Source organism: Coturnix japonica, chromosome 9 (genome assembly GCF_054131305.1).
Source record: "Coturnix japonica strain WE chromosome 9, WE-NBRP24, whole genome shotgun sequence".
In the NCBI taxonomy this organism is placed as follows: Eukaryota; Metazoa; Chordata; class Aves; order Galliformes; family Phasianidae; genus Coturnix; species Coturnix japonica.
In genome coordinates this window covers 28,955,533-28,983,428 of record NC_140671.1, presented here as the reverse complement: position 1 = coordinate 28,983,428, position 27,896 = coordinate 28,955,533, and the positions used below count along the sequence as shown (strand labels likewise).

The window sequence follows — 27,896 nt, the reverse complement described above, 5'->3', positions numbered from 1 at the left end:
GAAGATGGAACTACACCACGCTGAAACTGGACTGGAGATGGGGAAAAGATGAAGAGCTGTGATGAAGCACAAACCCAGCTCATTGCTAAGGGCACCTTATGCTGATGGGTAGATGTGATATGTGCCACAACAGCACTCAGCATGGGGATGCCTGGATGGCACAATGAGCCTCAGATTTCCCCTCCTGTTGCAGTGATGCAGACAGGGCTGCTGAGTTTGATGAGCTATCAGGCAGACCCAAAGCATCTCATAGCATCATTAAGGTTGGAAAAGACCTCTGAGATCCCCAACCCATCTCACTGTGCACAGTGTCTCACACCTCCACATTGAGCACCTCCAGAGATGGTGATCTCCATGCACAGCTGTGCCAACACATCCCCACTTCTTCAGGGCAGAAATGTTTCCTGCTGCCCAACCTGAACATCCCCTGGCACAACCCTTCACCCTGAACACAACAGTTGTAACCCCAGAGCCATAAATCACCGTGCAGCAGCACAGAGGGCACGGTGACCTGAGAGAGAGGGACACGATGCCTAACAGAAATGAGGAGAACAAACAAGATGGGGAAAACCTCACCCACCATCAGCGCCCTTCATGCTCCTGGACACCCCACCCAGACCTGCCTGCAGCACTGGGATTTACAGGAGTGATGCAGAACCCAAGCTGGCAAGAAGCCTGCAGGTTGGTTATAGACTCTCTTCTAATGTCTGCTAATTGTTATTAGCAGAGCTGCATGCCCAAATACTTCCTACCTTGAAAGCCCCCTGATTCCCACTGGCAGGCAGCAGTGGGGCAGCAGAACGGACCCAGAGCCCTTCCCCCAGCAGCCCATCTCCATGGCCCTGCCACAAGCACTACAGGCACCCATACATCTCTGCTCCCGACATCCATCACACCCCGATCGATCCCTCCCGACCGCAGCCTGCAGCTCACCTTGGCCGCTAATAAAGGAAGTTTTGCAAGCAGAGCAGGCAGAATGCAGCTGGCAGAGAGGCTCGTGCACTCCCCAGCTACTTTGAGTCAGCTGCATTTACACATCCCAGCAACCATCTCTATTTTGCCCTCCTTTCCATACACAGACCTCAGCGTTCAGCCTCCACCACCTGCTCCAGGTGATGCATCTCTCGCTCCTCCCAGAGCTGCACCGTCTCTTCGTCTCCCCACCCACCACTTCCCAGGTCCCTGCTGTGCTCCCACGCAAACCCTTTGCTCTGTGCCCTCATTTACCACAAACACCCACCCCCATCATCCCTGCTCACTCCACATCAGCCTCCCACTCTGGATCTCCACCCTCCTCCCTTTCCAAAGCCCTTCCAAAAGCTCAGCTCCCCTCAAGCCAAGCAGCTGCTGCCTGCCTATGAGCACAGGGAAGGGCTCAATGCTCCTCTGCCTGCAGCACCAGGCAGCCCAGAGGTCCCAGTTTTCCTCCTTACAGTTTCTTTGGCAGCTCTGATTTGCACCACAATCAATGGGGCTTATCCTGCTGACATGCACAGCACTCCCTGAAGCCTTGGACTCATCCGGACGCCGCGTTCCAACACAACTGAGTCATGGACAAACAGCCATGTATTGCTCAGCCAATAAAAAGGACGTGTCGCTGACATGCAGCTGGTGCGACGGGTGGAAGGTCTCTTTTAAACATCCCAAACTTTGCTCCTTCTCTCAATGCATTTCAGCTGCCTGCTCTGAGAGATGAAAGACCGCTTTCCAGCAAGCCGATGGAAACAGATCTTCTCCTCCCTGCTCATCCATCCCAGCACACACGTGTCAGAATCATAAGCAATGCCAGAGGGTAAGAGCAGACCCAAAGGGAGGGGAGAAGCAAAGGGAAGTCTTGAGGGTCCCTCACTCACCCACATGTGCTCCATGGAACCCAGTCAGACCAGCAGCAGCTCCCAGAGCTGACCTCCACCAGTGCCTCCAGCCACAGAATGACTTTCTTTGCCTCCTGCTCATCCCTTTAGATTCACAAAAAGAGGATGGCTAAACCAAGCAGCCCGAGGCATGTCCTGCTGCCATGCAAAGTCCTTGCAAATCAGCTGGTGGGACACAAGGATTGGAATGGCAACTCAGCAGCTCCTCCCATTGCATCTCAGTGTCTACACACTCTGTCATCACACTGATGCTTTGTGGGGCTCAAACCCAGCCAAGCAAAGGTTGTCTGTGGTCTTCTATGCAAGTGGAGGCTGAGCTTCTTGGCTGCATCTCCCCAACTCTCTGCTCTTCTATCTGACACAGGATGCCCCTGTTGATATCTATCAGCCACACGGATTTGGCGTGGCTTTACTTTACTTCTCATCTTCCAGTGAAACAAAAGAACACATCCCTCTACTTGGGCAGCTTATTGTCCCGGATCAAACAGGCACTGTTTGATAAACACACTGCACTCCCATGCCTGGAACTGCCATCCCTGCCAGCACCAGGAGCTTCCTTGTACTTAACACCTCTGCCTTCAGGAAGCACGTCCTGGTGCAGAGCTCTACCAGTCATAAAGGTGAGAGCTTTGTATGTGCTCTGCTACGACACGGATGAAACCTGAACATCCTGAAGCCACAGCAGAAATAACCCCACGGGTTAAACTCAGCCCTATGTGACACAGAAGCCTTCCCTATACAAACCTACAAAGCACACAGCAGGATGTCCCAGCTTCCCAGCAGTGTGAGTGGCAGCCACAGGGCTCTATCTCCCTATCCCCATCTGCCTCACTTCAATCAGTGGGGCACAGCTCACCGCCAGCACTGCAGCTCCCTGTCCCTTTGGAGCTGTCTGCTCCTCCTGCTGTAAGCTGCAGGCGTTATCTGCTCACAGCCAGCTCCTCTAGCATCAGGCTGAAGGCTGCAGGGTGGTGTGGGTCACATCTGCCTCCCAGCTGCCAAACACCTCCCCTGACCTCTCAGTCCCTCCTTTGGCTTTTCCAGATGAGAAAGGATATACAAGGACTAATATAGGTATACAAGGTATACAAGGACTAATATATCCGTGTAAGTAAATTCTACCTTAAAAAGGCAGTTTTAAAGATAGGGAGCTGCAAACGAAGGCTGAAAGCCAGTGTTAACTTCAAAGCTTGACAGGGGCAGGAGAAAAGCACCTGGCAGCACAAGGAGAGATCCTAATCTCGCCCCTCAGGACAATTCCCCTACCTCCAGCTTTGGGTTCTCTGCAGGCAGAACGCCTTGTACCCAATTACATGTCTTTATCCAGGGCAAGACTGACAGCAATTCCACAGTGGCTAAAGCCAATGAATCCAGGCATCCTCTGGCAGCTGGGAAAGGAAGATCAAAGCCAGCCCCGTGACAGGTAAATTAGGATGGCAGCTCTTACAGCTGCTTGATTTTATGTAGCATGGAGACTACAGGTCCCACATCCTGCCATGGGTTGGGGAGGACCAACCCAACTGATGGAGCTCTGCATATCACTGATACCTTCTGCCATGGTCTGGGCAGGAGAAAGCTAAACGATGGCAGCAAGCAAGCAAAGGGAGCACAGCAAATGTAAAACCAGAGCAGTGTTTTATACCACGCATTTGAGGTTGAGAAATATCCCTTTTTGAAGGCAGGGATGCTGATTTCTAGAGGTGTTTGCACCCTGAGACACGGCTGTGTTGAACTGCAGCGCCGTTGCTCAGCTGGCTATTAATTAAGGCTCGTGTCAGCGCTTCCATTACAAACCTCTGCCTTTTAGGGGTTTATAACTCAGCCATAAAACTTTGCTCTAGGCTGAAATTTATCATGAAAGGGTCCGCCTGGAAGGAATCCATTCTTTTCTATTTTAGAGTCCCGAAAGCTTAGGGCCACAAAACAGGGATTTTACTCTGAGGACCGGTGCACAAAAGAAGCCCTTCAGCTGTTTTTTACAGGAGCACTGGGTGAGATTTGCCTCCTAGACCGGCTCCGAGACTCCTCCTGATTGGGGTGGGGGTTTTATATGCTGAATGTTGTAAATTTTAGGTATTATAGAGTTTTATGCTCCAGGGCCAAAGTCAGTACTTACCTAAAGCCCAGTGAATCCCTCTGCCCCACTGGAGCGTGACTCAGTTCATGTTTCCCACCATTCCCTCCCTGTTTTCTCCACTGAGTCACATGGGGGAAACCAAGACTTAATTCCCACCCAGCACTCCATTAAGCAGAGATGGATCTGTCTCTCCGGGCACAAAGGTATGACCTTCACACATCAATACTGCCTGCAGAACAGCCCACACTGTGCTCAGGTTGGGCTGTGTCACTGAGTCCAACTAGAAGAGGACATTGGTCCTTCAGCTCCTCGCTGCCCACCTCACCCTGGTGCCCAGCTCTGATGGGAGCAGAACCAAGGCAGAACTCATGTCTCTCATACCTACATCAGCCATAGTGCTGAGAGGAATGTCCTTCTGAAGCCATAAGGGCTCATGGTCAACTCTTGGTCAACCACTGGTCAACCAGGACACCAATGGTCTTCTTAGCCATCAGAGCTCACTGCTGGCTCACGGTCAACTGTTGGTCAACCAAGGCCAATCAATTCCCTCTGTCAAAAGAGACTGTTTTTCCCCCAAGAGAACTTTTCCTAAATCAAAAGAATAGAAGAAAGGATATTTGGGCCAAAAAACCATAGGACCACCAATCATTTACATCTAACAGCATCCATATGCCAGTAACAAACCATAAACGCTCAGCCTACCATACAAAGAAGGTGCCCCAAAATGGTACCTGCAAGAAGTCTCTCGGAAGGAGATGTTTAAATCCCAGTGGGTGTGTATCCTGTCAACAAACAAACAAACAAACAGAGATGTCAATGGCACATGCTGAACACGGCATCCTTCACCATCACAACCCACCCTCTCCCCAGCACAGCCAGCCCCATGTGTCCCAATGTGCTGGCAATGAGACTTGCATGGGAAAGGAGCCCCAAGGTGTTGTCCCAGCTAATGCAAAGCATTGACATTTTAAGCAGAAAACCCAAATCTCTCCATATTGCACTCCCTCCTCCGTGCCCGCCCCGGCTGTAAATAAATTATTAGCAATTTCCCACCTCGGAAATTAATTTCCCATACTCTGTCACTCTTGCCTGCTGACAAGCAGGAACAGCAGATTCGAGATGAATAACATCCTCAATCAAGGCAGGGCAGCCACAGGTTGTGCTGGCTTTTTTCTTCCCCCCCCCCCCCTTTCTCCTCTTTCCAACCAGGCAGCATCCACGCTGACCCTGGGGGCTCAGGCAGACGCCTGACCTGTGCTCTGCTGTCTTGCCATGCTACTGGGAGCACTGCTCCCCTGCCACCCCCAGCAGGGCCGTGACCCCCGCTGTCCCTCCCCGTCAGGGTGATTGATGAGCAGCCCCATAGGAAAAGCAGCAACGTGAGCTGAGGGCAGTGGGATGAGCCTCATGCGAGCCTGCTTGATTTGAATGTGCTCTGAATTGGGCCAGCAAGCACTTCAGCATGAGCACTGAAGTCAATGGGACTTAAGCACTGCTCAGAAATCAGCTGAGAACAGCGCTTGGCACGGAAATAATTGCACATCCAAGGCTGTGAGTCTCCCCAAGGAGAGCCTGCTTTTGTGCTCACCCCACAGAGCAGCTCAGAAAGGAGCCGTGCTGATCTCTGAGCTGTTCTTACAGGGGTGAGTACCTCTTCTAGGGTACTGTTAGATTTCATTAGATATGAGGTTCCAGCGATAAAGCTGTGCTCACATCTATATTTATTAGTTCCACATGTACCCAGCCTTCCCTACTCTTCAGATATAGTGGTTCAGAAAACCCAACCTGGCTTTCTGCCTCCCCAGCTTTTCATCTGCAAACAGCAAACAGAACCCAAAGCTCCAAGCAAACTCAAGCTTCTCATGGCTCTTATGGCCCAGGAGCACCAACAGCGCTGTCAGTGGGGCTGATTTTGCTCTGCTCCTTGGATGACGTGCACAAAACCCCCCTGGAAACAGAGCCAAGGGATGGTGTCCCTCCTTTCCTGCCTATTATTGGTGCCCTCCAAGATGAATAAATGAACAAATGAAGGAACAACCATCCACGATAAACCTGAGCAGCAGCCAACATCAAAGTGTAGGGACACTGCTTGGGAGTGCTGTAAGCAAGGGAGGGGAAGCCTCAGATCCACACAGGGGCAGATATCAGCCAAGATGGATAATTAAACACCCATATTTAGACAAATGAATAGGTGAGAATGAAATTAAATCCTAATTATCTCTTTTTTAGGGGGGGGGGAAGGAATGGAGTTGGGAGGGAAGGACAGGGAGCAGAACCAAGCACTCCTTGCACATCTCTACGCCGTTATCACCAATTAGATTTCTGAGCCTAATGCACATTTTGCTTTAACGGGTTATTCATCCAATTGAAATCAAATTACTAATCATTTGCAAGCTATCAGCTGCAGGAGCCCATCCTTGGCTTGTACGGAGAACGGTGAGCAGCAGACACTTCCTTATAAATTAATAACAGAAAAGAAGGGGGGGGGAAGATGAATAGCAGCCCCATAGCATGGCTAACTGTCTTCTACCTCCTCACCCACCCAGGATCTCTGACATGGGGTGATGCAGCAGCCCAGGGCCCCATGTAAAGCTGTACATGGGCTCCCCAGCTGTGTGTGGCTCAGCATCTCTCAGTGAGGAGGTATTTGAGGCTGGGGCTGTGCAGAGGGTGAAGTCACTCATCCATGTATGCAAAACAACCCCAAAGGGATGATGTAACAGGAAGGGCTGAGGCTAATCGAGGCATCCCTGGGAGCCTATGCTGGAATGAGAATCCAGCCCAGGAAAGAAAGTGACAGAGCTGGCAAAATAAGGGAGTGCAGCTGGGATAGTTTTTAATTTTTAAGGGCTTTTTTTTGTTGGTTTGGTTTGGTTTTTTTCCCCCCATCGTTCCCTTGGACCCCAGAGGACCTTGCAAGCCTTTTTGGCAGTGGGGAGGCCAAAAGAGTGAGCCATCCTGCTGCTGAGCCCCTGCCCAAGGCCAGCCCGTTCCAGAGCCAGCACTGTGCTGGATGGAGTCTATCTGCATCATTACAGCACAACCTGAGGCTCTATGCATGCGAGAGGAGCCTCAAGATTCCAGCAAGACTGAGACCTGGATTTGGGGTGTCTTGGCTGCACTGCAGCATGGAAGCAATGCTGTGTAGTGGGGGTGGGTTGAGGGTGGACTTGATGATCATTGAGACCTTTCCCATCCTTAATGATCTGTAAGGCCAACTGTAAGGGGCTACAAGCAGCAACCAGGAGCACTCATGGCTCAGGGTTTTGTTTGCTCCCCACCTCACACTTCACCTCCTTTCCAGTCTCCCACCTCCTCAAGCAAGAAGAGACTTCTTCCCATTTCTTACTTCTTGTCCCACAACATCCCTGAGAATAAGGAGCCGTTTTCCTTCTCTCCCTCCACAAATATATGGCCTCATTAAGACCACGACATGCTTCCTGGCACTCCGGACCAAGCCCAGCCTTTGCTTCCCAGATGGATCTTTAATTGAATATGGTGGCTGTTATTAAGCGGTGTATGGTTCAGAGAGAAACAGGGGAGGGGGGAGGAAAGGGAAAAGGGAGGCAAAGCAAATGATGAGCTGTGGAGGAAGAAGGAAGGGGCTGCCTCTGATCTGCCAATTAACAGAAAATAGCCATTGGAGGCTGTGAAAGAAACGAGCTCTAACACAGCATCTCAGGAGGAGGTCAAGTGAGAGGACAACAGAAGCAGCTCTGCTTTTACCCCATGTCAACCAAGAAGGCACTGGGACCTCAGCCCTGAAGCACAAGGAGAAGCACATTGGCCACTCAATAACTTTCAGAGCCAGACAAGGAACCTCATCAAGCACCAGTACATCCACAGCCAGAATGACAACACAGTGCTGCATGCACTGGAACCAGCACTCTGATGGAAAGAAAAAGGCTATTCCTCTGCAGCACTGCCCCAATAATCCTCAGAGCTTCTTCCCTGAGTGCTTACAGTCTGGGTATCAAGCTATGGTATCAAGCTCAGCAGATGCCTCTGGTTATATGAGACAAGATTTTAAGCCCTCTGTTTTCCAGACAGGCGGCATAACACCACGGCTACTTAACACACCCTGCAAAGCAGGCTAAGGAGGACTCAGAGGGTCTCACTACAAGATGAGAAACACTCACCTTTAAGCCTGGGTCACCTGGATTTCTAAGCAGATGAGCCAAGCTCCTTACGGTGCAAGACTCGGCTCCCTCGGCTTTATCACACATGTGCAAGGCAGCAAAGTGACACAGTTTTGCAAGGACTTGCTGGGAAATAAGCTGGTGTGTAGTGAAATTCATCAGCTACAAGCACTGATAGCAGCTCTCTGCTCCTTCCTAGGATGGGGCCCTGAGCACTGATGGAGCTGGGGGTGTCCCATTCACCGCAGGGCAGTGGGACCAGATGGCCTTTAATGGTCCCTTCCAATTCATTCAGTGATTCTATGCTAACAGAGCACCCCACAGCAGCTTCCTCAGTGCTTATAGTTCCATAAGCAGGAGCCTAAGGGTCAACATGAGGGAGGCAAAGGCAGCAATGTCCAAAGCAATGATATAAGAGCAGCTGTACAACAGGGGTGCAATGGGGGCCATTGGGGTATGAGACAACAACACAGCTTTGCTCAGATCCCAACCCTGACCTCCTGGCTATCAGTTTAACCTATTTCTCCCTCTCGGTGGGAGGCAATAAAGCCACAGCCCAATCCATCGCAGCCAGGGAGCACACAACAGGTGAATTAGGGGCAGCAGCAGATGGGGGGCTGGCTGTGCAGGCCCAGCTGGTGTGTCTGCATGCTGTCTATACTGGGGGCAGCATGAGACCTTCCAGGCAACACACTGGGAGTGTTTTCTCATTCACTGAATGAGAAAACCCAGCTCCTTCATTTGGCAAAACTAAAAGCCATAATGAAAAAGGGGGTGCTGTCCCAAACCTGAAGGGGGGCTCCTTCTGCACCTTCTCCCCCTGTACACATGCAGAGGGCAGACACGTCCCTAAACACATCTTATTTCCCAGTGAGAACCCCCAGCACTGCTGTCATTGATCACCCAGGCTTTAATTACAGGTGGGCTTTATGAGAGGTGCTGGCTGTTAGGTCTCCCTGCTTCCAAGCTGAATGTACTGGCATCTGCTGGAAACCAAGGGGGGAAACAGCTCATCTCCTCGGGAGTGAGAAGCACATAAAACATAAGAAAAGCAATTACATGCCTTCGGTTTCCACTCCTCTGTTTTTATAGGGCTTGTCTTAGGATCTGAGTGATTTTATGCATCGGAGAAAGATGACAATCAAGATGAGTTGCAATGATATGCATGGCAGGCTGAGACACTGTGCCTTTAGCTATTTATTTCCCCGCAGCTACAGGTCTTTTAAACATCATATTTCTTCAGAGGGATGAGGGAACCCCAAATTTTGCAGCTGAATATTATTGGCACTAAGACTATGAGATCCCAAGTGACAGTCACCAGAATGTAACTCAGAGCAATCCCTTCTCCTCCCCCTGTAAGGGGAATGTATGGGGTACTGAGCAAGATACAGCCCCAACATCTTGGCGTTGAGGTGTCAGCCTACTGCAACCACCAGAGGATCCCACTGCTCATTCTGAACCCCAATGGGACACCACATAGGAACTTCAAGGCCTAGAGGTGACTCCATTGGGTAGCCCACACAGCTGGACACCCAGTGCCCACATTTCTGTGCCTTTGCTCTTGGCAATGCCAACAAAATGCAAGGAAGTACCTTCTTTTCATGATATTGATATGGAGATCCTCTTCCTGCTTTACTTCGGGGTGCTGACCATTGCCCTTGTCACTCTCTTCGCTGTCGTCGCTATGCGAGAAAATGGAGGTCAGCTCTTTCTTGGGGATCCTGGTTGGGGGCAGGGGGATGGTTCTCTTCTCTGCCAGGCGACCCCGGTTCTGGCACAGGGCAGAATCAGTTGGAAGTGGAAACGGTGGGAGAGAAAAAGAAGAAAAGAAGGATTTGGTTAGGTAACCCATCACCAAGAAGCTCCAATCCGATGATCACTCTGGAAGGCAATGAGTTAAGATTCCAGATTCCACATTGGTACAGAGGGTGCTGCCTGTTTGCAAAAGGCTTTCCAGCAGAGACACATCTACACCCTGCTCTTCCATCTCCAGCATTCAAGCCATGCAATTCCAGCCTCTCCCCACCTCTATGCCCCTACACTAGATCTCAGCCACGCCAATAGGAAAGGAAGGTAGATGGGAGCACAGTAAGGCTCCAGCCTCTCTGGGATATATTTGCTACTAAATGTTATCAACTATCACAACAGGAGAAATGCAACCTCTGGCCATGGAGCAGCAAAGGCATGACCCCAACAATCCCTAATGCTTTTGCTTGCCTTTGCAAGCCAGGTTTGTCTCCTGTACAGCACACAGCTGGCGAGGACAAATCCTAGAGAAGCAGCACGTTTTTTATCAAAGATTGGAACAAAATGAAGAAAGATGTGCAAAAAGGGTCAAGCAAATGCAACTCTGACCTCTCAACCCAACCTGGTGGGATGGGAACAAGCTGGGAGAGCCAGGCAGGCTCCGCAGCGGAGAGCAGAGCAAAGCTCAGCCCATGTGTTCTGCATTAAGCAAAGGAGGAACTTTCCAAGAAGACGACATGCAAGCTTCTTGTTTACCTCCGTCAATAAATTTCCAGTTGCTGTCATTAAGGGGGAGCCCTAATTGCGGTGATAATTAGCTAAATCCATCTGGAAGGCATCACCCCATGGAAGCACATGAGCCGTCCCAGCCCCAAGCAGCAGCACCCTCCTCCAGATGCTCACCCTGAATCCCTCCCCTTACACCTAAACGTGCAGCAAACACACACACCCCAATGTAGAAATACACACATATATGCATATATCACATCCTACACTCAATAAACAAACACACACACACCTGTGTAGGTATCACCCCACACCCAACTGCTCCCCTCGAGCACAAACACAAGCAGATGGATATCACAGCAGCCCAGTGTCCTTGCAGCCATGTGCACCCCAGCTCTCCAAATGCATTTCTCAAAGCTGCATTTATTCTTCCTGTGAGGCTGGGGGGTATTTCATTTTACTTTCTATGTTCCCAGGCAATTAAAATAGATGGAAGCGAGATGTTCTGCCTCCAAGATTCACCTCCAGTCCATCAGCTGTGCTTTGGAGGCACATCGTGCATTGTGCTGCTGGAGCATCCCTGTCTACCACTTCATTTCCAAAGCACAAGGACGTAAAATCAGTACAAACACGAAGGAAAACAGGACCTTGTGAACCCACAGCACTCACTGTGAGGCATAATTTGTTCTGTGAGCACTGCGTGGCTTGGCCTGCCCTGCATTCCATCACCACCACCCTTTTTAATGACCCCCCCACCCCCAACTAACTATCAGTTATTCATACAGCTTTAAGAGCTCGCTGGGGGCTTCCCAAGGTGTAAGCAGAGCAAGATGAGCAGGCACTGCCCCTATTGGGATGCTCCATCAGCATCCCAACCCCAATGCATGGCAATGCAAACGCCTCCAGAGCAATGCACACAGATACAGGGATGTTGGCACGACAGCTCCTCACGCACCCGTGATTCAACCCACTGGCAAATGTCATTTCTAGTGGATCAAAAACAACAACAAACAACAAGCCACCCAAACAACCCAACAGCAGAAGCAGCAGCACGTGCATTCCTTCTGCATACGTCGGTCTGGGAGACACAAGGAGCAGGAGGGGCTGTGGGTAGGGGGGGGTAGGAGGGAGGTTGGTTTGCTGCCAATGCTGGGAGCTGAGGAATGCTAAATCTATTCCATATGCGAAGGAAATCCTCAAGCCCAGACAGCATTTTCTCTCTCTCTCTTCTTTTTTTTAATTGATAATAAAGATATGGAAAAGGAAAAAGGGGGGAGGCTCCGAGTGCCTGGAATCTTTTTCTTTTACAAACAGCAACACAGCCAAATGGCTTTGATTAGGGAAATTACACACCCACGGAGCCCACACACCCCCTTGTCAGAGAAATGGCAGCGTTCACATTTAGCTCTGGCTGAGATGAGCAAAAACAGCCAGGAAAGGGGCAGGTACCTGCCCAGCTAATCCTCTCCCCTGAGCTTTCCTGAGGAACCTGTAGCCATCATCCTAAAGGCATATGGCATCCCATGGGGTTGCTGGTATCCTACAGGCATCCCATGGACTGACAGCTCCCAATGGGCTGATGGCTTCCCATGGGTTGATGGTGTCCCATGGGTTGATGACATCCTACAGGCATATGGCACCCAATGGGTTGATGGCATCCCATGGGTTGAAGGCATCCTACAGGCACATGGCATCCCATGGGCTGATGGAACCCCACCTTTGCCATTCCCCATCTCACAATCCATACACATGAGGAGGACTGAAGTCCAGCCCAGCCTTGGTTTTCAATCTCTTGAAGAGAACATTAGAAAACCTTCATTCTACTCCAGCTTTGCCCACAGCTTGTTGCACAGGTAAGTCATATCCCTGCTTGAGATGCTTCCCTTCTACCAGAGTGTCACCTCCACACCTTGATGAAGTGCACTGACATATACAGGTGGAATGCATTAAGGGCAAATGAATCCCTCTGAGCTTATTCTTCCTCTCCCTTTTGCTCAGCCACCATTTGCAGTGCAATATTTAAACTGCTCAGCAGCCAAAAAGACAAGTGACCCCAACAGCCTTTCACCATTCAAGGACGCCTTGGTGGGACACACAACAGGGCTGTAGGTACTATTATGGCTGCAAAAAACGTGTTTTAAACCAAAAGAAAGTTAGAGAGAAGGGAAGCTCTTCCCATCGATATTAACAGCATTACATCCCGAAGCCCTAAAGAAGCAGATGAACAAGATCTGTGAGCAGAGGGGAGTATTTCCCATTTATTACCTTTGAGTGAGTTATAAAGCCCCGAGGATAATTTGTTAATAGACTCGGAGCTACGCTCTTGTGGAAGAGCCAACTGGAACTCACAGCCTTTGAAAGGAAATAGTCCAGGATAGAGAATCTTTCAGCCCTTTGGAGCTACCTGCTGTCAAACCCTCTTTGGAAGTGGGCTGAGCAGCGCTGTGCTCTTTGTTTTCTGTGCCTGTCCCACATCAAATAACTCTGTCCATTTCAGTCTGAGGTTGCAAAGAAGGAAGCAGAGATTTGAAGCCAGGTCCTGAGGCAATGTAAGTCAGTATTAAGGGAGTAACAGCCAACTGACACCAAGTGAGGACGTGGTACACCGATGCTGCCTCCCAAATAAAAGCAAACTTGTGCACATTTTCCCCTCTGGTTCTTTCCTTTCTCGCTCTTCTACTCTGGTGAAGAGACAAGGAGCAAAGGGCACGGATGCATTCAGATACTCCTCACACCTCCCTGCTCTGCTGCTGGGCTGGAGAAGGACAAGAGAACAAAACCATGTCCACCATTCCCCCAGGCATTAACGTTTGCTCTCAGGTCTGAGAGAACACAGCCTTTCCCAGCAAGGCTGAAACAATCCGGTAAGAGGAATGGAGCCAGGGTTCGTGCTTATATTCTGCTCTGGAGAGACGTGCTGAAAGCAATTCTTGGAGATCCCAGAGGTTTCCAAGCATGCTCAGCCAGGAGACAGACACAAGCTTTGCTCTATGGAACAAGGACCAGCTCTGCACCTTCCCAGCAGTGGGTGGGCTGGGGTTGGGGATCTGCAAGGTCTGTTCTAACCTTCCCACCTGCAGTGCATGCACTTTTACCTTCTGGCTTCCCAGCAGAACGTGCTCTGTGCTGTTGTTCTGTTTCTGTTTCGTCTCTTTTTCCCTTTCCTTCACCCCTCTCCCCCCCTGTGCTGCCCACACTTCTGCAGCCACTGCTTGACACCCCTATTCAGACCCCCCTCCCCCAGTGCACTGATGGGACTTCCCAGCAAATCGCATTACTTTCTTTGGTCAATTGGCCTACAGATTGATTTTCCTGTACAAATAATGAACATTTATGGTTATTTTCCCCATAGACTGCTTTATTTACCGTGGAACAAAGGCCTGATTTCCTTCAGGTTTCGAGACCCAAACGCATAACCTGCATTTACAGTGACCCCAGGCTGATGGACAGGCTGCTTTCCTATGCTCTGTAGCAGCACAGCCTGGCCCTGCACTGCTGGGATGCCAGCAGGGAGGAGAGGCAGGGCAGCAGGGCTGGCAGCCAGCAGGGCAGGGAGAGCAGCCAGCACTCAGTGGAGATGCAGGGATAGATAGCTCCAAACACATCCCATTCCCACTAATGAGGATGCGACTTTCGAGACAGAGCCTCAAGCAAGTTCTGCAGGTCGCTCGGTATGGGAATGAAGTGGGCTTGAGCAGGGTCCTAATGTTAAGTTATTCTGCTTGGATCACCATGGGTTATTTGCACACGCAGGGGTTAACAGCCCGAGGGTTGCAGTGTGTGTGCTTAATGCAATGCATCACGGCTAAGGCTGCAGGGATAAAACATCCCAGCCCAGAGCAAAGCCAGCAGGGTGCAGGACCTGAGGGTGAGAGAAAGGCAATTAGCTCACCTGGACAAAGCCCAGACCTCCATTCCCAACCTATGGTCCTTCAGGTGTGTGGGGGGGGGGGGTTGGCTCACAAAGTCTGACTTAAATCCAATAAAAAATTAACCAATTTTGAGCAACCACACGACAGGCTTCCTCAGAGCCTTAATGAGGGGGGGAATTAATGAGAGAGGCTGGGAGCACTGGGCACAAGGCATAACATGCACCCACATCCTGCTGTGCCAATTCCTTGCTGGCATCCCTTCTTGCCCCATAGCTTTGCTAAGGGCTGGTGTGCCCTCAGCCAGCACAAAGCAGCAGGAGGATGTGTCACCAACCCAGACAGCATCCTTAACATCCATGGTCAAGGACCATGCAGTGATGTCACAGTCTGGGCTGAAAACCTCTAGGAGCCCAATGCTGAATGGGAGCAGGCAGTGCAAGGAAGGCAGGAGAGTGCTGGCAGGGAGCGTTGGCAGCGCTGTGTTTTGAAGATCAACACAAAGAGAATATAAAAAGCCCCCGACCCCGAGAGGGAGGTAAATAATTCATCAGAAGGATAAAAAACAAGAAGCTCAGAGGGAAAAGAAAAATAATAAAGAAATACCAAAGGGAAGGGTTTTCTGAGGGGGTTGGGGGGGACTTTGGCTCCTGTGGGAGTGGAAACCAGGATCTAAATTAAAACCAATAAGAAGGTGGGTGCTTTGGGTTGTAAAACCCTCCATCCTGGGGCTGGTGTTTCCTCTATGATGCATTCCAGCATCTCCTTGAGGTGGGAAGTGATGGGCCACCACCACAGCTCCCATGTGGATGCCAGCATCCCAAGCAGGGGGGGAGGCTCTAAGGAAGAACCATATCCCCATGTGTAGGAGGAGCAGGGTGGGATGCTTCCACCTGCTGCCCTTTGAAGGAGGGGGACTCTGTACCTCAGTAGGTGGCACTCTTCCTTCTCAAATCCCCTCACTGCAAAGCAAATGGAAGGTCCCAACTCACAACTTATGAGTCACCTTATGGCCCTGTTCAACCCAAAACCCCAACCAAGACCAAGTGGTGCCAATCACACCCAAGAAGACACACACCTCCCTGCAGCCTCATGATGCTCCTGCAGCCTCATGACCCTCTTGCATGCCACCAAGCAGCTCAGTTTTGCTCTGCACTTGAGAAAAGCAAGTTCTAAGAGGCAAAGAGCAGCACTGCCATCACACCATCCTCCTTGCAGCTCTGCTCTCCCCCAGGGACATCTCCCAAGCACTGTGCATCCTTAGGACGGTGCCATGCAACAAACCAGTCTGAGGACTCTCTGGCTGCAGTTCCAGTTCTACTTATGGGAGTTTCTGCTCTCGTTAGCTAAATTCATTTCTTTTTTTAAAATGAAAATAAATAAATAGAAGAGAGATGATGTTTTGTGCCCCGGAGCCATGGAGGACTCGTTTTCTAACCCTCTATAGGGGCCCTGAGTAGGAAATTAGTCATGGAGGTGAGTAATCCCCACTGCGGGGAGCAGTGCAGTGGCCCAGCAGGTTAACACACAAGGGAGGGGAACGCTGACTCTTCCAGCTGCATTTAAACCACTCCTCTGGATTCCAGCTCAAAACAAAAGCAGAATGCAAATACCCAAGTGCTGCACAATCCCAACTCCGAGATGCAGCCTTTACACAGAAACAACACAACCAAACAGCACAGACCCAAATGCTGATGGAAGGAAGCCATAGAGTGGGATACTTCAGCAAAGACTGCAAAGTTTGCTATCCAGCCCTGCAGAAACAGAACGAAGGAGTGATACTGACCCAAAGATCTCACCCTCTCCCCATCCCTATGCTGCAGGCACAGCCAGCCCCACACATCCCATAGGTCCCACCATGCTTCCAGCAGAGAAAGAGCCCCATTGATGGGGCTGGGCACAACTACACTGCTGTCCCTGCCTTGGGACCCCCCAGCAAACCTCAGTGCAGACATTAAGGCCGAAAGGTTTGCTGCTCAATGATTTTCCACCTGGGATGAGTGGTGGATTTAATTAATCGCGTGGTGCTTGCGAGCCGGCACAGGTGTTCTCTAAGTCTAAAATGATTAAATAAAGCAAGCATAAGCTAAATAACATTGCGGTATGTGCCGTGCATGCTTAAATATTCAAATCATGAGTGCGATATTAATAAGACAGATCAAAGTTCACGTTGATATAAAGCAGATTTATCACGCTATATATAGCATAGCTGGGCCTTACGGCATCACAGAGGTGGCAAAAGCAATAAGAAACTAATCTGTAGGTAGGCAAGCAGCCATATTCATGTTTGATGGGCTCACACAGCCAGCCACATGAGGACTGAAATGCTCTCTTTATTTTCTGGTTTAGAAGACCTGCCACAAGCAAAGGCTGCTGGCTCCCTACAGCCAACACCTACAGGTCCCCCATTCCCAGCTGAGCCTATCAGATTGCATTTGGTGCTTCACAGCTCTTATGGACAGGCTTCAACCCCAATGATACTGCAAGCCCCAACAGATGAAACACTGTCAAGACCTTCTAAGGAAGCACGAAGGAGATGCTCCCCTATTTCTGCATGGCACAGGCCAACCATGCGAGCCAACCCTACTCCAAGGGACTTGTTGGGTCTGATGGGATGTTGTGGCTCATGAGGGGATGGAGCTGTATGAGGGATGCTTGTAATTTCCCTAAGTCCTTCCTTTATCCAGAGGGCAGCAAGCCCTTGGAGGCATTCAAAGCCACAAATGGGGCCCTGAGCAGCCTGAGAAGGTGAGGGAGCACCCAGCCCTGGGACTTCAAGGCCCTTTGTACCCCAGCCCTTCTGAGACTCATCCATTGGAAACTTCCCAACCTGTTAATAAGCACTGACTTATAAAGGACAGGAGGCAATCATGGTTTCAGCCCGTTACTAGATGGGAATGGTAGGACTGTCAGAAACGCTGAAAAAAAACCACACAATAAATATTTCATTTCTGCTCTGGGAGAAAAAGCGACCTCCAACTTGGGATGGAAATGAAATATTTCTCATTCCAGCAGCAAATGAGGAGGTTTCCAAACGGAGACTTCTCCAGTTATGCAGTTCTAACCCAGCAGACGCGCTCGGTTTCAGCACAGTTAGCCAGACGAGTTCTTCCCACACTTGACTCCGGTTTTTAATGAGTCTCAGAGCAATGAGGAAATCCAAAATAAATGGGAAAACACAGCACGGCACTGTGTTTATCAAACATCAGTGGGATAGTCCAAAGAGCTTTCTAACCCCCGGGAGAAGTTCATATTATAGCCCTAATGGTCACAGAGGTCTTTCGTTCCTGCAGTGCATGGATCTCAATATTCCCAACTCCAGAGGCAGCACTAGAGCTGCTCTCCCAGCCTGTATTTGGGGACAGAATCACAGCAAGGACAGCACTGTATTCCCAAAGGCAACACGCACCATTCCCTGATGGGAAAGTGAAGGAGGGGTATCAGGGCACTGAGGAAAGCAGTGCAAGCTGTGGTTTTCGTTCTGAAGTTACACATTGGGTTTTCTTAATCAAGCTCGGAGACTGAATAGTTTTCTTTTGGCTGTAGATGCCTGTCTGTCCATGGGAATGCGCAGTAGGATCACTGCCAACTGACATCTCACAATCTGATGTCTATTATTTTGGGACTCGGTGGTAATAAATAGCAACCAGTCAAAGCAAAACATCTCTCCAAAATGCCCTGTGCTTTTGCCACTGGTACACATGGTTTCCAGCCATCTCATGTGATCTCCAACACCAACATCAACCAGCCAACCAGTCAACCACCTAAGTACTCAACCATCCCATCACCCAACTATCCAACTAACCAACCACCCAACTATCCAACTAACCAACCACCTAACTACCCAACCACCCAACTATCCAACTAACCAACCACCTAAATACCCAACCACCCAACTATCCAACTAACCAACTATCCAACCACCCAACTATCCAACTACCCAACCACCCAACTACCACCCAAACACCCAACTACCCAACCACCGGACCATCCAACCTCATCATGTCCTTGGATGTAACATCAGGCCTTGAGATGGCATCAAAAAGTAGGAGGTAAAGCACAGTTCCAACAAGATAAGGGCAGTTTCTTTGCGATACAATTTGAAGCATTCAAGCAACTAAAAGCCACAGCACAATCCTCACCACGAAGACTTCTGCATCACGTTGTGTTTCCAATTGATTTCCCTTTATCAGCTTGGAGGGACCTCCCCAGGTGGAGCCTGGCCTCCAAACATGGGAAATCATTGAAGGAATTGATATCTTGCCTGAACTCATTCCTGCTCTCCACTGTACCACTATCAGAGTTACAAAGCCAGATTCTCCCTAGGCTGATACCATGGATCCTGCACAGTTGGTTCTGGGTGCAGCAAGGCACCAGAGCAGGATTGTCCCAAGGTCAGTGTGACTGCCTGGGTCACTCCCAACCAATGCTGGGTGGGATGCAGCAGTGCAGACAGAGCAGGGATCAGGGCTCCCACCAACACAATGAGATTACGCACTCAGTAAGTCAGTTTTTCAGCTGGAAGAAAAGCACAGTAACATGGAGAGCATGTAATTTCAAATGTCCTTTCAAGACCCCTCTTGAGATTCGATAGTGTCTTAAAAGACAAGAGCAGAGGCACTGATGGAACTAAATCCTCCAAAAGCAAGGATGATTTCTGCCCTCTGCACCCACAAGGGGACAGAAATGCTTATCAGCCTCTCTAAATTACTTTTATTGAACTTAGAGCAGAGAAATCCATCACAGCAACATAAGGTTGAGGCTTCAGAAGGCGAGACCAGATACCAACAAGGTCCATAGGCAGCTGGGCACACAGCAGGTCCCAGCAGCTTCAAGCACTGCACACACCAAAAACACAGAGCTGCCCACCCAGCCATCACACCCAGCTTATTTTCTTCCCCTTTTCCTTCCTGCTGACCCCACAAACACAGACATACTTCAGCCTAATGGCATATAGTTTTTAAGTAACGACTCTATGCTCGAGTTCATTGAACCATTGCTGAAGGGTCTTGTAGGCTTTCCTCTCTAAGTGTGCTTTACGGTTAAGTGGGTGAATCACAAGGGGGAAATAAAAGGGGAATTGATATCATAGCTCCCTCTGGGAAGGAAGAAAGAAATGAAAGGGATGTTTGTGTGGTTCACCCCATATCAAAGAAAAAAAAAAAGAGATCTTCAGAGTCACAGCTGTGACAAATGGTGGGAAAAGTTATCGATCTCGCAGCATTCATTTTTACTACAAGGGCTGCTACTTTGACTTATTTAATAAAGGCCCGGCGTCAAATCGCTGCGAATTCCAGGATTATCTAATTCTATCTAATCTCATTCAATCACTGATGCTGCAGACTGTGGCAGAACGGGATGCTTGCCCTTTCCCATCTCGGGGGTTCTCTCTGGTTGCTGTGGTAACACAGCACAAGCCTTGAGTACCACCTATCGCATCCATCTCCGGATAAAGAGAAAGGATGGGGTTACATGCAGGAGTTTGCTGATGGGGAGAGAGAGGCACAATGAGAGCTGCCATCCCATAGGAACGCACTCACAGCTCTGCATTAGCGAGGCCCTGGGGGATACAATGATGACCATGAGGGTAGGATGCCCATAGGGAGATGGCAAACTGCTCCAGCAGTGTGCTCTGCTCTCCTTCAAGTTTGATACTGAGGAGCTGTGGGGGTGAAGAGCCTCTGAGCTGTGTTCCCAATGACCCAAAGTGAAATCATCTCCCCACAATGAGTGGGCATCGGCTGCAAGCCAACAGTCAATGGCACAATATAAGAAACTGCTCCTGCCCATCACCTTAAAGCTATAGAGCAAGGCTTCAAGAAGCAGAACCTTTCCTCCCATGCTCAGGAATTCCCTTCTTCCATCCCTCCTGCTCCTCAGACACATTACAACCGAACCCCCCATCAGACTGTATTTACGACCCAGGGCAATGTGCAATTTCCTCTCCCTTTTCACTGTTTTCTTGTGTTTCTTTCTTTTTAATAACAGAGCCCAGAATAAAAGAAAGGAAATGCATTACTCCAGCAATGGAGGCGGTAGGTACAGGAGATTTACCTTCAGACAGGAGCAGAATGAAAGCAAAGCAGGGGAGCTGGAGGATGCTCTCCATCCTCCTTACAGACCTGCAACCACAAATAACCCTTTGGTAGACGTCTTTCATTGCCTTTAGCACAAAGTTGGGCTGTGGAGCTGCAGGATGAGCTTTCCACTGCCATCTACCAGCAGTGAGGAGGGTGAGCATCTCCAGATGGAAAAGGGCCCTGAAGTGGTGAGAAGGGTGTTGGCACTGTAGAGATGATGCGTGTTGATCTAAGGGAGGGCAGAGATGCCCCCCAAGTCAGCACAGCATCTGCTGCACAGCAAGAAGCCCTTCAGATAAAGGGACAGTGCAAGAGGAAAACAGCAAGGCAACCCAATGGAGAGAGACAGAGAGGAAGGGGAAAAGGTGGTTCTGCAAGCATGAAATCCTGACCAAGCAATGCTCCATCAGGAGCCAAAAAGCCCAGAGTCTGGGGCAGAAGTGACTTCTCTGATGCTCTCCAGCGACCTGAGAAGTTCATCAGCTCTGCCAAAGGAAACTGGTTTGCAGTTGGAAACCTCCAGAAAGGAAAACTAAGAAAGCTCACGAGGGATTTAATTCTGCTCCTCTGCTCCTCTCTGCCATTTGGATCACTGAAGGCATTTGCCACCAGGCTCCAAATTAGCACTGATCCCTCTGAATGAGGCCAGCAGGTTTGGACACAGACCACTGCAAATTAAAACCAGGTGTCTGTGCCCTGAAGCAGCAGAGACAGCCCTAAGCATTTTAATGACATCTCTAAATAATTTTGACAGCAAAATTACTTATCCTATCTCACCTTTACACTGCCCTTGACACGCTGCTAACAAGACGATGCTGCTTTTGCTGCTTTTCTGTTTTATTTAGCTACCCTGCATCACTTCCCTTCTCCCCATGCTGCTGGACTTGTGGAGCACAGGGAAGCAGCCCAGTACAACACTGACACCCCTACAGCAGCAGGTGGGTTAGCAACCCCCCAACCTGGAGCTCCATAGCAAAATAGCATTATGGTTCCAAGCTGCATCTCTGCTGTTTTTCTATTTCCCTTTCCAGAGGCTGTTTAATAACCCACCAAATGGAACCCTGTGCATTGCTGGGTGGGCAGAATGCCTCCAGCAGCGCCTCCTGTCCCACTGCCAGCGCTCAGGTTTGGCTTTATTAAGATGTCCAACTGGAGTGGGAGGTGTGCAGCCCAACACACCTGAGTGGAGCCCATCTGGAAACAAAAGCCAGGCTCCAACTAGCATTAAACTCAACCAGAACATGCTGGATTAACAGCAACAATCCCAATCTGCACGAAACCGCTAACGAAAATAATAATAAATCCACAAAGAGCTCAAAGGGACAAAAACTTTTACAAGGCTGCTTTGCAGAGGGCCTTTCTGCACATCCATAATGCAGCCCCCAAGGAAGGCACAGCTACCAACACACAGCCCACAGCTCTCCAGCTCCAGTCTGAGGCTACAGCAGCTCGGAAAGGCACCTACATCCCATCCATCCTGCTGAGCAGTCAGACTGAACCCTGTGCCTGCAGCAGCCAGCTGTGCTGTGCAGCAGTGGGCAAAGTCCTCTCTGCATGGGGCAGACAGCTCTGCAGTCCCGGATTCATGATGAGGGTCCTGCTGCCCCTCTCTATGGCCCCACTCAGCTCAGTTTTGGGCCCCCCAGGCAAAGCTGGGAAGCAACGCCTTAACTCCAGGGGGGGGGATCAGTGGAAAACAGCACCAACAAAGCAAAGAAGCAGCAAACAACAAGGATCACATATAAATCAACTCACCAGCAAAACGCCACCCCAGTAACCAAACAAATGAGTGCAGTCGCTGGCCAAGTTCTGCACAATTACCATGTGTGCTGACACGCAACGAAAGGGGATGGAGGGAGAAAACAACTGGGCTTTTTGCTTTGCTTGAATGCAGCCCTGCCTGACAGCCTTCTCCAAGCTTCCTTCCTCACCTGTGAGTTGAACCCCAGACCACAGCGTGGGCATCCCCCAAGGAACCCTCCCATGAACAGGGGGGAGAAGAGGATGAGGAAAAGCCATTGCATGGTCTTAGCCCACATCCAGAGGCAGCCCCTGCTCTGACATGGGGATCACCACCAGTAAATGTGGGTTGGAACCCACCCAGGGCTGTAGGGACAGGGTGAACTGTGCCAGCCCAGAGCTGATACATGCAGGCAATGGAGGAGACCCTTCCTCACAGCTCACAGATGCTTGACTCCCCCGTGCCTTTAAAAATATAGGGATTAAGAACATGGTTTCTTCTCCTAGACCTGGAAAACCTCCTGTGCAAGGCTTAGGGGAAGGAGAAAGGAAGATGGGAAAATCAGTGGCAAAGACACATTGCAGAAGGGCATGGCAAGCTGGGTGAACAGCACGGAGATAAGCACACAGGGATGGATGGATGGATGGATGGATGGATGGATGGATGGATGGATGGATGGATGGATGGATGGATGGATGGATGGATGGATGGATGCAGGGATGGATGAATGGAGGGAGGAATGGATGCATGTGTGGAAGGATGGAGAGACAGATAAGACGGATGGATGAAGGGGGGGGGTGGAAGAACAGATGCATGGATGGATGGACAGACGGAGGACGAAAGGAATGGATGAACAGTGAGGCAACGGGGGGTTGAACGACGGACACACACGGACTGATGGACACGGGGGCGGTCGCTGCCCGGGGCTCGGAGGCGCCAACGCTGCCGACGCGCCGCGGCTGCTCCCCCTCCGCCTCGCAGGAAACCGGCGGTCGGTGGCGGAGCCCCGGCGCCGGCCGCCGTCTGCAGCTGCAGCAAACGAGCTGCGACGGGGCGGCGGGGCCGGGCGCGGCGGGGGCCGGGCGCCGCTTTCCCCGGCCGCGGCGGGGGAGCCCCCGGCACTGCCGGCCCCGGAGCCCCGGGGGGGCGGCGGGCGGGGGCGGCGCGGCGCCAAGCCGGGCTGCGGGCGGCGGGGCCGGGCTCGGGGCCGCGGTGGGGAGCCGGGGGCAGAGCCCGGCTGGGGGCCCAACGGAGGGGGGCGGAGGCGGAAGGTCCCGCGGTGTTCCGGGGCGGCACAGCCGGGCCGGTTCGGCTGCACTCACGTCCGAAGCGCGGCCGGCCGTCGGGCACCGGGAGACTCGGCTCGCACCGAAGACGCGGATCGGAGGCGGCTCTCCTCCCCACCGCCCCCCTCCGACAAAGCGCAAAGCGGGGAGAGCGCGGAAAGATCCGTTTCTCCCTCCCCAAAAAACAACGCGGCCCCTTTTTTCCTCTGTCTGAACTTCTCAGATTCAGTTCTATTTTAGAGCCGCTTTTAATATAGCCTTTGTTCCACGCTCAGCTGCCTCTTCCCCCCCCCCCCCCCCCCCGGCATCCCCACATTGCTATGAACAGCGCTGGGTGGGAACGCACGGGGTGGCATTTCGGCCACCACTACACATCCCCGAGACGCCCAAGAAGCTGTCACACACCGAACTGCACCCTGCATTGAGCTCCGTATACACACAGCATCCAGCTCAGGGTAACGGCACTGACCCTGGGCTGGCTGGGGAGCACGGACGGGTCCTTGTGTGAGCTGGGCTGCTGCTCTGTGCCCCTTACCATATCCCTGTGTGCACCTATACATCTCAATGCACACATCTGTACTACGCGGGCATCGCTCCCAGCTGCGCTTCCATCATTCAGCACCACGAAGATGCTCCAGTGAATGAAGGATGCCCATCAGATCTCGTGGAAACAGAAGAAACAACAGCTAATTTCAGTGGGTTAAAAGAAGGACCTCCACTGAGAGCAGTGCTCTGACACGGCTGGCTCTCCAGCCCGAGACCCGTTTGAGTTGCACCAACACAGCTTTGCAATCTAGTTCTGCTGTTACTGAGTCTTCTGGTTATGACAAAATGCCTTTTATGCCCTACTTGGGTCCACTGATCGCTCCGACATCCTTCTCGAGGTAAAGGTACACGGCAGGAGGACGCTCTGAGAGTCAGAAAACCCAAAGCTGGGTTCTGTACCTCTAAGCAATGAAGGAGAAGGAAGGAGCAGCTCAGTGCTGTGCCCATGGAGCACAGCCACAGCGCATCCTTCAGCCCAGCTCTCCCACCTGCCGGCGGTGGGACCACAACCGCGATCATAAAAGCAAAGGGTTGGGATTGGGAGGGTGGGAGGCGGAGGGAGAAGGGAGATGTCTTAACTAAAGCACATAGGTGAACAATCGTCTTACCACTGGAGACGAAATTCGACACCCAGGGCAATCACAGATTGGAGGATGTACCTGTAAGATTCCTTTGGACATAAGAGTCTTCAAACTTTTCCCTGGGTGCACGGAAGGAGAGAAAGAAAAAAACAACAAACCAAACAGGATCAGCACCTCAGCACAAGGAAAGTGCTCCGCATTCAGCCCTCCCCTCCCTGTCCCCCCCCTCCACCCCCAGCCCTATGCGGGGCCGCTCCCGCAGCTCGCCCCCCCCCCGCTGTTTGGCCCCCGCTGCCTTCATCCTTCATCCTCCCTCCTCACCCCGCAGATCTGCGCTCTCCCGCAGGCAGCAGCTCAACGCTTCCCCCCTCCCCCCCCATTTTTTTTTAAAGGAGAGCAATAACGATCATTAGAGCGGCCCCTGAAGTTATTCCCCTTTTCCTCCAGCGATCAATAAACACGCCGAGGTGTCAGCCACCTCCTAATAGCTCCGCAGCCCCCCGGGCTGCCACCTCCGGCTCTCGCTAATTGCATGTCACGCCGCCTCTCCTCTTCCCCCCCCCCCCCCCGCCCTTCATCCCCCTCACCTCCCTTCCTTCCCTCCGTGGCCGCGGGGCTCCCCCCGCCTCCACCTGCCGCCCGCAGCGGCCCCGCAAGCAGGAAGGCTGAGGAAGGGGGGGGTGGTTGGTTGGGGGGAGCCAAAAACAGCTCCGAGGTGCGGGAGGTCCCGCAGCGTTCCGCCGTCGGGAACACCTCCCCCTTCCCCCCCACCCCCCCCTCGGCCGCCGCCGCTCCGTCCTCACCCTCCGCTCCCCGCAGCGCCCCGCAATCCGCCTCGCTCTGCCCGCACGGAGCCCAACTTCTCTCCCGAAGAGAGGAGGAGACGCCTCCCCCCCCCCCCCCACCAACCCCCCCGCGCACACACACACATACACACACACACATACACGCGCACACACGCACACCTCCCCTCCTCCCCTTCTCCTTCCTCAACCCCCCCCACCACAAACTGGTTGGGGTAAAAAAAAACTTCGCTCAGCTCGGGGTACCCGGGGGGCACCGCTCGGGTCCTGAGCATCCCACGCACCCCCCCATCCCACCCCGCACTGCCCCGCACGGCTCCTCACCTTTGTGCCTGATGCTTCGCTTCCAGTCCTTGGCCGTCTCCCTGCCGCTGACAAACTGGAACTCGTTTGGGGTGAGCCACTCGCCCCGGTAACGGATGGAGGGTCCTTTACTCCCTTGGCACAACTTATTGATGTAGAGCAGCGCCTTGTTCTCCCCGCACTCCACCTCGATGCAAGGCTCTCCGTTGTCAAAGAAAGGTTGGAAATCCGGGATGGAGGAAAACCTTTCCAACATCAGGTCCTCGGGGAGGTGGGGGGGGTGCGGGGGGTGGGGGCTCTCGTGGAAGCCCAGGTAAGCGCGGTGGGCGAAGATCTGCTCGTACGCCGGCGGGTGCGGGGCCACCACGGGCATGGCAGCGGCGGCCAGAGGGGCGAGGTAGTCGGGGAGGGTCTCCATGGGCTGGTTGAAGGCCGCCAGGGCCAGTTCTTCCCTGTCAAGTCGCTCCTTCTTGATGGCAGGCATGGTGCCGCCGCTCTCCCCAGTCTCTCCGAATCGCGGCGGCGGCGGCGGCTCGTACGTCTCCGGTTCAACTTGCCCCGGCTCTGGCTGGAGTTGGGATGGAACACGCCAGCAGCAGCAACAACAGCAGCAGCAACACGAGCACCTTTGGCGCCCGGGTGCCGGGGGTGGCTGGGCTCCCCCGGAGCAGCCCACGGGCAGCCCCCCCGGCCCGGCTCCCCAGCGTGGCTCCCACGGAGCGTTTAATGGAGCGGCACAGCCGTGCGGTTCGCAGAGCTTCCCCTCCGAACTGCTACCTGACATCGCGGCGAGGTCTGTGCCGCCGGAGACATTATTTTGGTAGCAAGAGAAAAAAAAAAAAAAAAAAGAAAGAAAAAACACAACAGAGAGAGAGAGAGAGAGAGAGAAAAAGAGGGGGGTGGGGGGGGGAAAGAAGAAAAAAAGACCCACGCTTATTGATTCCCCCAGATCGACCCACCTTCTCGCCAGGCTGCAGGGCTCCCCGCCGCCCAGCCAGCCCCCTTCCGCCCCCCCCTCCTATACCCCCCACCCCCCTCCGCTCTTTTCCTTTCAACTGACACCTGGTTTATTTATTTATATGCCATAATTAAAATTAAACGCTGCGCTCCTCCGTCCCCCCCCCCCCCCCCCCCCACCTCTTTCACCCCCCTCCCCCCCCCCAACCCTGCTCTGCCCTCGGGGCTCCGCGCACCGGCAGCGAACTTTCCCGCAGCTCCACCTGCCCCGACCGCCGCCGGGGGGTTGGGAAGGGGGTAGGGGGGTGGTTTGACGGCAGCTCCAACACAGGGCTTTGAGTGGGGAGCTGGAGGTGCAACACACACACATACACACACACACGGTTCTCCGGAGCTCCGGGGATCGCCCGCAACCCCGAGCGCCGCCCCCCGCCGGGCACAGCCGGGTTCCCCTCCGTGCTGTTCTTGCTGTTAAAGCAGTTCGGGCACTCGGAGCAAAGCAGCTCCGCCGCCGCCGCCGTCGCTCCTCGAACTTGGCCCATTTCAACAGCGGAGGCGCTGGCAAGCGGCGAGACGGCGGCGGGGGGGCGAGGGGGTGAACGACGGGCGGCGGGGCTGCACCGGGGGGCAGCCAACAAGGCTCCGGAACGACCAGCCCCCGCCGCCAGCACGGCCAGCCCCGACTGGAACAGCGACTGCCTCCTTTTCTCTCCTTTCGTCCTGCTGTGATGGGATGAAGGGAATGGGAATGGTTGGGTGATGGAGTCTGATTGGGTTTCTATAAGGTGGGTTGTGAGGTCCAGGCAGGGGGATAACACGGCCCAAAATTCAGTGGTGTGGGTTGTTGGAGGTTTGGTGCGTGAATAAGACAGAGTTCCCTACCTTTGGGAGCAACTGTGCAGGAAGAATCCTACCTGGAAGTGAATGGAAAAAGCAGCCCTTAAATACAGCACAAGAGATGCCCTATAAGATCCTATAAGTTGACATAAAGAAGAGACCCCCAGACCCCATCCCCATCCAGAACAGCCACCACAATCCCTGGCTTTATCCCAGCGTGTCCCTTGTGTTTCCCATCTCCTTGCAGGAGGAGGTGCCAGGTTAACCCTGTTTTCCTGCCAGGGAGGAACAGACTGGCTCGGATCTCTCCTATCTCCAATAGGATCATGGT

At 52.3% G+C, this 27,896-nt stretch overlaps 1 protein-coding gene across 9 annotated transcripts in view; it reads right to left on the bottom strand.

The window, feature by feature from the left end:
- The window catches only part of SAMD11 (sterile alpha motif domain containing 11), a 73,738-nt gene that overhangs the window by 25,478 nt on the left and 20,364 nt on the right, over nucleotides 1-27,896 (bottom strand). Inside the window, exons 4-8 of one of the 9 annotated variants that reach the window (XM_085509814.1) lie at nucleotides 27,611-27,642; nucleotides 25,793-26,566; nucleotides 24,693-24,784; nucleotides 9,683-9,861; nucleotides 4,683-4,733 (exon numbers count right to left, since the gene is read on the bottom strand). In XM_085509814.1, the coding sequence (XP_085365940.1) occupies nucleotides 4,683-4,733; nucleotides 9,683-9,861; nucleotides 24,693-24,784; nucleotides 25,793-26,555 (1,085 nt within the window). In that variant the 5' untranslated portion in view covers nucleotides 26,556-26,566; nucleotides 27,611-27,642. The other 8 variants (XM_032448732.2, XM_032448733.2, XM_015882689.3 and 5 more) reach the window with 8 other exon arrangements.